Source organism: Oppia nitens, unplaced genomic scaffold (genome assembly GCF_028296485.1).
Source record: "Oppia nitens isolate AA-2021 unplaced genomic scaffold, nextdenovo-longstitch-racon4-pilon3 scaffold2_pilon_pilon_pilon, whole genome shotgun sequence".
Lineage (NCBI taxonomy): Eukaryota > Metazoa > Arthropoda > Arachnida > Sarcoptiformes > Oppiidae > Oppia > Oppia nitens.
The window spans coordinates 8,854,503-8,866,488 of record NW_026533210.1 but is presented as its reverse complement, the minus strand read 5'-3'; the positions used below and the strand labels follow the sequence as shown (position 1 = coordinate 8,866,488).

General features: G+C 25.0%; 2 protein-coding genes across 3 annotated transcripts; one reads left to right on the top strand and one right to left on the bottom strand.

Moving 5' to 3' along the window:
• Positions 1-4,063: 4,063 nt before the first annotated feature.
• On the top strand, positions 4,064-7,190 carry LOC128956325 (solute carrier organic anion transporter family member 74D-like). The gene is made up of 11 exons (XM_054302038.1): positions 4,064-4,722; positions 4,788-4,874; positions 4,955-4,989; positions 5,057-5,240; positions 5,404-5,568; positions 5,640-5,835; positions 5,913-6,063; positions 6,133-6,296; positions 6,395-6,459; positions 6,618-6,689; positions 6,897-7,190. Exons 1-11 carry the CDS (start codon positions 4,134-4,136, stop codon positions 7,160-7,162), a joined length of 1,974 nt encoding a protein of 657 aa, XP_054158013.1. The 5' UTR covers positions 4,064-4,133; the 3' UTR covers positions 7,163-7,190.
• Positions 7,191-8,592: 1,402 nt separating this feature from the next.
• LOC128955328 (zinc finger protein 239-like) lies at positions 8,593-10,595 on the bottom strand. Of its 2 annotated transcripts, XM_054300991.1 has the most exons (8): positions 10,134-10,595; positions 10,011-10,045; positions 9,897-9,935; positions 9,745-9,832; positions 9,570-9,661; positions 9,394-9,483; positions 9,214-9,298; positions 8,593-9,138 (listed from the first exon to the last, which is right to left on the bottom strand). In XM_054300991.1, exons 1-8 carry the CDS (start codon positions 10,247-10,249, stop codon positions 8,712-8,714), a joined length of 972 nt encoding a protein of 323 aa, XP_054156966.1. In that variant the 5' UTR covers positions 10,250-10,595; the 3' UTR covers positions 8,593-8,711. The 2 variants fall into 2 exon arrangements, with proteins under 2 accessions (XP_054156966.1, XP_054156967.1); XM_054300992.1 differs by lacking the exon at positions 9,897-9,935.
• Positions 10,596-11,986: the final 1,391 nt, after the last annotated feature.

Below are 11,986 nucleotides of genomic sequence, written 5' to 3'. Positions count from 1 at the left end.
CTCATTTCAGAAATATTTATATATATATATATATATATATATATATATATATAAACAAAATTAAGTTTAAAAATACCGGTCGCCGGGCTGTTGAGGCCGTGGTTACGGCAGCGCTGACATTGGCCGCCGCCGTAGTTATGACCACCGCCGCCACCGCAACCATACTTGTTGTTGTTATTATTGTTTCTGTCGTCACCGCCACCGCCACTTCCATAGGCAAACCTATGGCCAGTATTTGCACTTTTCGATGATTTGAATACCATATTTGCTATATATATATATATTTAATAAACCTTTTTAGATAAATTGTTTGATCGAAAGAAAAGTTATGTTTGTCTATATGTTTAGTTTATCCAAACCTTTATATATGATTTTGTATTGAATTTAAAAAAAAAAAATATTTTTAATTTTAAATATAAATATTTTGGTATAAAATTTCATTAGAAATCACGTATATTTCTATGTGTAAAGTAATACTTAAATCTATTGACATTTGACTTTAGGGTAATCAAAATTTTAAGAAATATAATATTAGATATTACTGTACAGTAAATTAATGGGTTATGTTTAAAGTACAATAATTTTATGATTTATGATTATTTTTCAAAAAAATGCATTTTTATACTCTATATAATTATTATTAATAATTTAATTTTTTTTAGTCAATGATTTTTAAAAAAATTTTTTAGTTGATTTAATTGATACCAACATTTGGTTGTTTGAAAAATTATCTGTAATTTCTTTGTTTTTTTAAATATAAATATATTATTTAAGATTTGTTGATTTACAGTACAAAAGATTTTCAATGAAAATAATCGACAGTTTTCGGTAATTTTATTAATTTATTGATACAAAAAAAAATATATAATATAAAGTCATTAATAAAAGAAAAATGTTAATATTTTTTTGTGTTTTGTTTACAATTTCAAAGCCTACATACCTTTCCCATTGATATTTGGATCCATAACTGATTCCACTTGTCTTCTATGGGAAGTATCTTGTGGTAAGTTTTAGTAATAAATTTAAATCTTAAGGAATAATAAATAGTATTCAAATATTTTATATTATTTATTAAAACATAACATTTAGCGTAAAGCCATAATGTATAAAACTTTTTTAAAAAAATATTTACTATATTTAATAGAAATTTTAATATTATTATTATTGCTAATTACAGTAATAGTTAATTTTAAAAATATATTTTTTAATTGTATACCAAATTATTTTTTAGGTAAAACTAGTAACTGTTTTCGCCTATGATATCGACAAGTTTAGAGTATACTTACATTCAGCCGCTTTTGGATTCATGTTATTGGGATCACTGTTTGATATCGGAGTCATTGTATACTCAAATAGATTGAGGAATCTATTGGATGATGAAGAAGAAGATGAAGATAATGACAAAAACGGTGGTAAAGATGTGGTCACCAATAATAAGATACAATTGGTAGAGAAAACAGATAGAGTTGGTCAACAAAAATGACAATAATATAAATATTGATTGAATCAAAGTTCCCACAGAATTGATATATTTTTTCAATATAAATATTATTATTTTTTTCAAAACTACAAAAAATACATTTTTATAATTTTCAATTTCATATTTTTATTTTGTTTAATGACTAATTTAATATTTTGTCAATAAAAATAGTAACTTATTTTACTGTATTATTAAATTACAAATTATATAAAAAAATATGATATATATAAAATACTTGTGCGCAAATTAATTATAATTTCAAGTGAAAATTATTATTTAAAAAAAAAATCCATATGTAATTTTAATTGTATATGTAATAAATAAAATTAAATTTTTAAAAAATGATTATCATAGGTAATTAAAATAAATACTAATTAAATGAAAATTTTGATTTGTCAAAACTCATAATAATTGTTGGACCAATTAGTTGGGAGGCGTGAGTGGATGGGAGGGGGTGATGGCTAATAGCGTCCAATAACGGGACAATTTTTGCATAAATGACACAAACAATGTCTGTATGCACATTGATGGTTATCTATATATAATATACAGTAAAAATATGCATAAAAATTATTTATATATAATTTTAATTAAAATCTGTTTAATAATATAAACTTTATATATATACTTTAAACTAATTAATTACATAAATATTTCATTGAAGACAAAAACAAACATTTTTAATTTAAAAAAAATTAATTTGAAATTACCGGCAGCCTGTCTATAGAGCCCATGGTTTCGGCATCGCTGACATTGACCGCCACCGTAGTTACCGCCACCGCAACCATAGTTTTTGTTGTTATTTTTGTTGTTTTTGTCATCACCTCCTCCGCCGCCGCCACTGCCGTAGGCAAACCTATGGCTATTGTTTGCATTTTTCGATGACTTAAATACCATATTTGCAATATATTTCAATTAATAACCCTTTTCTTAATAAACACTTTACTTTTGAAAAAGTTATGTATAGTATGTGTTTAGTGTATCTCAACCAACGTTTATATATGATTTTGTTTTGCATTTTGTTTTTATTTTCTAAATATATATATATATATGTTAAGTATTTTTCAAAAATCAGTGGTTAGTTATGTCATACTATCATAATATTAATACTGTATAATAGAAAGTTAAATATATTTTTGTTTTTGGTCTAAAAATTTTCTTTAAAATCACACGTATTTCGTAAATGTAATTCAATACTAATGCATAACTTGTTTGACATTTGACTTTTTTAGGTAATAAAAAGCAATTTATAGATAAAATTAAAACTGTGATGATTTTGTGTTGAAATGTAAATTGTATTGAATTGCATTATTAAACAAAATTTCATAATTTTTGTTGTTGTTGTTGTAAGTTATTTGTTATTGAATATATTCAATAGATAATAATAATAATAATAAAATTAAGATAAATCAAAAAATTGTTTTAAAATGCTACACCCTTTCAAAAAAATTATATAATATTACAATAAATTAATGGGTTATGTTTAAAGTACAGTAATTTTCAAAAAATACATTATTATTATTGAAATCTAATACAGTACTAATTTAATGTTCAATTATATATTAATATTTTCAATGTCAACTTTTAATACATTAAAAAATTAGTTTTAAAATTTGTGTTGCTGCTTAAAATAAATAAATAATCATCAAGATAATATTAGATAATTACTGGATAATAAATTATTTGTATTTATTTTTTCTAACAATTTTGGTTTTATCAGGTATTAACTAATATTTTATTTTAATTATAAATATAGTTTAATTATTATTGTCGGATAAAAACAATAATTGAATTAATTTTTGTATTCATTTTTTTAAGACAATCAATTTTTGATAACAAATAAATTGTTTGAAATTATTTATTTGAATCGTCGATAAAAACCAGCATTTAGTTATTAAAAAAATGTGCCAAAAAAATCAAATATAAGTGTGTAATATCTAATAGCTAATTACTTCAATGATATAAAATTTGTATATATTATATAAACTATTATCAAATTAATTTTTCTTATATTTCTTCATTCAGATGCAATAAAATAAATAATTTAATAAAATAATATAAACAATATTTATTTAATTTAATTTGTTATAAATACAGTAATTTATTTATAATATAAATAAATGAATTTTATTTAATATATATTGATTTATATACAGTATATTTGAATTAAATCTGTTTTAGAAGTTAGAAACATAACTTTTCTAATCGATTGATTGTAAATTAATGATAAATATTAGATTAATTTATTAGTTTTTAAAAAAATAAATATATCATGTTTTTCACATTAACACTATCAATAAATATTAAGTTATTTGAGGAAAAAAGTAAAAATTTATATAAAATAAACAGACAATTGTATAATAAAACATTGTGTTTGTTAATTATAACTTTTTTTTATTAAATAAAATAAAATTTATTTTTAATTGCTTATGGATGCAAATAAATAAATTATTTTTTTGTTACTGTGGTTAAACTTTGGATGACTTTTTTTTTGCTTGAATGATAATTATTAAATTTGATTTTTATTTACCCGTAATAAATATAATCATATTTTTTTAAAAACTATAATAATAATAAATAAATGGATGATAATGATAATACTAGAGAAGGAGGAAGTGATTTGCAGCCATCATCATCAGCTGATGATGAGGACATGGATTGGGAGACCAGTTGCGGTATCGGTAATTGGCGGCCAAAATGGTTGCAACGATTTGCTTCAACCAAATGGTTTTTGATTGTCTTCTCGATTGTGGCTATACTTCAGGGCGGATACTTTACATACCTTATCGGATGCATATCGACACTTGAAAAACGTTTTGCATTTGAAAGCAAAATATCCGGTTTCATACTAATTGCCGATAATTTAAGTCAAATGGTTGTCAGTCCTATTATCGGATACCTGGGCGGCAAATACAATCGTTCGCGTTTGATAGCTGCCGGCAATCTAATAGTAGCCCTGTCCTGTCTGATGAATGTAGTTCCCTATATGATGTACGGTCCAGGTTTGCATCTACTGTCCAATACTAATAGTATATCAAATACTACACAACAACACGAAGTTTGTTCAGACGATAATCTAGACCCGGACTGTTCAGCTGGCAATCAAAATACGGTTATGTCGGCCGTTATCATACTATGGTTGGCTAGTTTTGCCAATGGTTTAGGTTATACTGCTTTCTATACGATTGGTTTGCCATATATTGATGATAATGTCCAGAAAAAGAACTCTCCAATGTATTTAAGTTAGTGAAACAAAAAATTTATTTAAAAAAAAATATTTTATATCTTAAAAAATATTTTTTTTAAGGTACAACCGCAACACTTAGACTATGTGGTCCGACACTGGGATTTTTGCTTAGCTCCATATCCCTGGCCATGTATGAGGATCCGTTTTGTAAGCTTTTAAAAATTATTAATTAATTAATCAATATTATAGTAATTTAAAAAAAAATAATTTTATGTATAATATAACAGATGATCCAAAAATTAGTCGAAATGATCCTCGATGGGTATAAATTGATTTTTTAAAATTTTTTAAATAAGTATATAATTAGATAATATTTAATTTGTTTTTAGATAGGTGCTTGGTGGGTCGGTTTTCTAGTACTAGGAGTATTGATATTAATTTTTACGATACCAATGTTTTTATTTCCTAAACGATTTAAAATTCATACTAAAAAATCAAATTCAAATGTTAATAATAAATCAATAGAAATCAATAATAAAACAGATGATCAACAAACCATTAGTGAAAAGAAAAGTTAGTTTAAAGTTATCTTTTTTTTAAAAAAATAATATAAAAACTAATTTATAATAACAAACAAAACTAATTAATTCTAATTAAAATAGATTTAATTATACAGAAATTGTTTGCAATTTTTTAAAAATTTAATTATATATTATATATTATTTTTTAAAAATAGATGTCAAACTGGCATTGAAACGATTGGCCAAAAATCCGATTCTAATATTTCACGCTTTGACCGGAATTTTCCGAATATTCGGATATCTCGGGTATTATATATTTAAGCCAAAGTATATGGAATTACAATACAGACAGTCAGCTTCGGGCGCCAGCTTTTTCACCGGTAATTATCGGACGGGAAAAAATCATAATATAATTGAAATTTAAAAAGTTTTTAATTACGGGGTTTTTAAGGCTCAACAAGTGTACTAATAATGGCTGTCGGCATAATGGGCGGCGGACTATTGCTGACATATTTTAGACCCAAAACTAGACCACTGGTGCTTATTATGTTTGTGGTCGAACTGGTGGCCAGTTGTATGATTTTTTCGGGTATATTTTTAGGCTGTCCTGCACCTCAATTTCCAACATCAACTATTGTAGGCAACAGGTACTTGAAAACAAAATAAATTATTTTTAATATTTATATAATTTTTTAAAATTTTTATTTAATTTTTTAATTATTAGTATGATTCTTGATTCACCCGATTTGTGTAACCATGACTGCGGGTGCTCTACGCGTGTCTATCAACCGATTTGTTCATCCGATGGTCTCAATGCCTACTTTTCTCCGTGTTATGCCGGATGCAAAACAGTAGACACAACTACTGATCCAATTGTATGATTGAATTTGATTACAATTATACAAAAAAAAAACAAAATATAATCAATATCTTTCATAATTAAGACATACGGCGATTGCAATTGTATCCGAAATACATTGTCAAATACAGCCACATCGGGCTATTGTCCGACCGATTGCAATCAGTTTCCCTTATTTATAATACTACTAACAATGGCCAGTTTGTGTTCATCAACTATACGCACCGGTAACACACTTATCACACTCAGGTATGTTAATAGATATATTTAGATATAAAAAAAGATAAATTTTAAAGTAAACCTAATTTTTACTTTATATATAAATATTATTTTTATTTTTTTAATAGATGTGTTGACCCACAGGACAAAAGTTTTGCGATGGGAATTATCGGCAGTTTTTTTGCAGTTTTCGGTAATTTTTTGAGTTGTTGTTGAAAAAAATTATTAATTTTTTTTTGTCTGAAATTATTACAAACTTATGAGAGAAGATTTTCTATTATTATTTATGTTATTTATTTATTTATATTTATAATAATCATAATTATTTTTTTTCATTAAATATATAATAAGCTTTTATTCCCTATCCGTTAATATTTGGAGCCATAATTGATTCTACATGTCTTGTATGGGAAGAATCTTGTGGTAAGTGTTTAGCAAAAATAAAAATTACAATTTAATTATCAATAATATTTATAAATAAAAGATTTTTATTAGTTACTTATGTTTTTCAAAATATAAATTTTTGAACACTAAATATAACTAAAAGTAATCGCAATAATAATAATTTCGTTAATATAATGGAAATAAATATCAAAATAGTTTTTAATAAACTTTTTATTTTATTTTTAGGTAAAACTGGTAACTGTTGGCTCTATGATATCGACAAGTTTAGAGTATACTTACATTCAGCCGCTTTTGGATTCATGTTATTGGGATCACTGTTTGATATCGGAGTCATTGTATACTCAGATAGACTAAAGAATCTATTGGATGATGAAGAAGAAGATGAAGATAATGATGACAAAAACGGTGGTAAAGGTGTTGTTATCAATAATGAGATACAATTGGTAGATCAAACCGGCAGAGATGGTCAAAACAAAAATGGCAATAATTAACAAATTAGCAGTTATTATAAATTAATTGAATCGGAAAAAATTGTAGAAAAATATGATTGAATTTGATTATTAAAAATCTATTATTATTATTTTTTTTGTTTATCTTCTACTAAATAAATATATATAAACATTTTTATACATAATTTTTTTTTAATTATTTTTTATCGACTTAAAAACTAATCATTAGACAATTTTTTTCAAAATATGTTATATATCAATATATATATATACAGTATATATATAAACTGATAATTTAATGTCAAGTTATAAAATTATTTATATTATTATCTATATAATGATAATTACCGGTAATAATACATATAAACACAACTTTAATGATATGTTTTTAATTTTAAAAAAATGTTTTCAATTTTATTATGTTATTTCTGCTACTGTATATAAAAACATGTTTAACTTTTATACTAAAAAAATTAAAATATACTTTCAAATAATTTTTTTAAGTACCGACACACAAATAAATGTTTTTGCAAACATTACATTAATTAATGTAAAATTACATCAATGAGTCTTTTTTAAATGATTTATATATAAGTATATATTCAACAAATTATGATAATTTTTGAAAAAATCATTTAATATATTAATCGCTAAATGATTCAATTATTTTATACATACAAAAAATCAATGTAAACAACAACAAAATTTTTTTGTTTATGAATGATTAACTTTTTAATGATAAGGTATTATTATTATTATGTAAATATATATATATATTACAATTATATAAAAATTGCAAATAGTAATTGATAATAAAAATTACAACAAAATATTTTCAAATTATATTGTAAATATATATATATAGTTTTTTGTTTTGTTTATATTAAATGATTTTTTTTGTTTGGTTGTTTGAAAGATATATAACTCATATCTACATGCTTTTTGATACAATACATATGAGTTTTTAATTTTTATGTCTAAATTACATTTATATATTATTTATACTTATTTTTTGGGAAATTAGACGACAAAGAAAAAACAGTATTCAATACATTAATTTAATTATTTTTTATAAAATAAAATTAAAAATTGAGACACCGTTGTGTTGTGTAACTTAATAATAATAATAATAAGTATATAATAAATTAAAATAGCAATTATATCGCACATATACAGTATATATAACTATTAAATATTTAGTATTTTAATTAAATATTAGTTAGAAGTAGTAGTAGTTATTTACAAAATATTTTTGTTGCAATAATTTAGGTGTAGTTTATTTTATTATTGCTTATTTAGCGCCTTTTTTATATAGAAAAAAAACTAAAAAATCATATATCTATTACTATTATGTCATAGATTTCTTAAATTATATATATTTTGCGATAATAATCATAAATGATTTTTTACTAATAATTAAAAGAAAACATATGGAGATAAAGAGAGATATAGTCTAAACATATAAATATATTATTATAATTATTATTATACTTTGAACTTTTCGGGAGAAAAAAAATAATTATAGAAAATCATTAGAAACACTACTAATTGATGTCAAAAAAAATTAACATATATTGTAATTAATGATAAGTTAGCTCAAGTTTAAACTAATGGGTAACGTTTCAAATGTAAATCTAGATGTAGGACATATCCGATGAGCGGCTGCCACTGCCTCCAACTCGTTGGCCAGTGCTATGGCACTGCTGCTGTCCACGAGTGTAGTGGACACTCGCTTCTTGTGGTGAGTCATCGAATGAGACTCTTTTGATGAATGATCGCCGGGACCGCCGCCGCCAGGTTTCGGTTGGCTTAGGATGACATCACAATTATTGGCATCGCATTTGATAAATTGTGTCGAATCTTCTTCTTCATCTCCTGTACTGCTGGAACTGGTATTCAATGAGTGTGCCGGTGCTGTAGTATTATGTTTGCTTCGGTAGTGTTTGGATAGATTCGAAGACTGGGAAAACTTTTCGCCACAATCCGGATATTCGCATACATAGGGCTTATGGCCAATACTGGACAACAACAACAACAACAGAGCAATCATTTAATAATGATATAAATCAATTGCTAATTGAGTTAACACTTACTGAGTTAGGAAATGTTTATTTAGATTACAGCTCTGATCAAATTGTTTGCCGCAACCGTTAAAATGACATTTGAATGGCTTTTCGCCTAATTAATGGTAGGAAAATAATAGACACAATATATTACCGTAATATAAATTATTTAAAAAAAACGTATTAATTAATTGCTAATAAAACAATTACCAGAGTGTACTAATTTATGTTTCTTTAAATTGCTTGATTGCGAAAACTTTTTCGTACATTGAGGGAAGTCACAGACATACGGTTTTTCACCTGAAATTAGAAAAATTGAATGATTAGCCACCAAATGATAATCAATTAGATGATAATAATATAATTTATTAAACACGTGTCCTAACCGGTGTGCACGAGTCGATGTTTGTTAAGATTAGACGATTGTTTAAATCGCTTTTCACAGTCCGGCCAATTGCACCGAAATGGTCGCTCATTACTAATAAACAATTTATCAATCAATTAATCAAATGGATGGACACTTCGGGGCGGTGTGTGTGTGTGTGTGTCTGTGTTACGTACGTATGGGTTAAGTAATGTTTGTTGAGATTAGATGACTGTGTAAACCACATCCCACACTGTGGCCAATCGCAAGCAAACGGACGATCGCCTAAAATCGGAGGACGAGAAATAAAATCATAACGTTAGCCAATCATGTGAGTGAGTGGTCATACCTTTTGATTGGCCGCCACTACTACTACCACCGCCGACACCTCCAATAATACCGTGAGCGGCAATCGTCAACTCAATATTATGATTATTATTAATATTATTATTAATAATATTACCTGAATGTGTCAATAGATGTTTGTTTAGATTACAGCTATAGATAATAATAACAATCATATAAAACATTAATTATCAGATCTATTGGATCAGTCAGTCATATATAATGTTTAAATGGGACATACCTTTGGCTAAATTTTCGGTCGCAACCCATCCAATCGCATAGAAATACTTGTCCACTCTTGTCAAACTTTCGCGGCCGTCCCCGACCTCGGCGCGGGTCAACCATATTGAGCGTCATATCCGTGTGTATGGTGTGTGTGTGTGTCCGCTATGCGCACCCGTATCCCAATGTGCGGCCAATCCCTTTCAACTTTTGTTATCGTTGTCGTCAATATGCCAATGGTTATGGACTACCAGTGCTTGATATGGAAATGGCGGCCGAAAGATATGTCTATTATTTATATTATTATTATTTTTTTGAGTAAAAGAGAGGTCTAACTGAAACATATATACAGAGAAAACTCAATAATAATAATAACAATAATCATAGAGTAATAACAATAATCATATATTTTAATTGTTTTGTTGCTATGGCTGTAAGTGACTCTATTCGAGTAGTTTGTTGACTAAACTATTGGTATTAATATAGTCAATGTTCTATAGAATTTACTATTGAATTGTATTTTTGGATCTAAATTATATACTGTAGAGAGTTTGCGCATTTCGACTGAATTCATGTTTTATGCCATTTATTTTGATGATTCGAAAAAGCAATTTAATGTTTATTGTTATTGCCTTCCAGTTTCAGTCTATAGTATACTATAGTATAGTATTAGACTGTATTGAGAGAGAGAGAGAGACTCAATGTGCACAACATTATACTGCATTCAATGCATTATAGCATACAATACATAGCATATACTGTGTATATATATACAAGACTGTTGTGTTGTTATTTTAATACACATATAGTTATAGACTTACACACTGTCCAGTGTTTTACCCGTAAAATCTAATAAAAATTAGTTGTTTTTTTTTTAATTATAAATTAATATAATAATTGATTTTTTGTTGTTGTTATGGATTAATATGCTATTATAATTAAATAATTAATAAAAAAAATTAGAGTAGTATTAGTTTATTTATGTTTAGTTTAACTATAACTAATAATAAGTTTTTTTATTAAGATAATAAATAACTTTACTTATAATTAAATATTATTAATAATAATAATTCAATTACATAGATATTACATTAACTTTTTTTAACCAGAAAAATTAACAATTTTATTTTATAAACTTTATAAAAATAAATATTAATTATGAATTTTTCTGCTATTTTTGTTGTTATTTTGTTGGATGAATGTCAATGTAATTAATATCAAACAAGTAGTTTACAGTATATTTATGTATATATTATGGCAACTCTAATAACAGGCAATCCAGCGTTCAATACATTGACTCTCAACAGCAAAAAAATAATATAACATAAACTTTATTACGATATTTGAGACCAATTTATGTGTTCATCTCTCATATAATATATATATATATATATATAAATATTTTCATAAAAATAAGTATATGTTTGCATTGAATCTGGGATTTGCTTATATTTTTTTTTATTGGGTATACATTTTTCTAACACAATTCCTATATAACTAGTAGTTTAGAGTATAAAATATTTTTTTTTCAAAAGTTATAATTATTATAATAATAATAATACAGTATTAGCTATAATAGAAAATATGTATCAATTTTTCTTTTCTTTTTTTAAAAAATTTGTTATGATATGATAAAAAAAAATTGGTGTATAAATTAAGCATCATAGCTAAAGTGCTAAATTATAAATAAACTATTTAAAAGTATAGTTATTTATTTGTTGAAAAAAAACTTAAAACCCCTTAAATGACATAAACCTGACAAAAGTTTTTATTTTATTTATTTTTTGGAAAAAATATTATATTAATTATTGAAAAGTCCTAAAGCATTAGTGTATTAAATAATATATAATATAAAGTAATAATAATAATAAT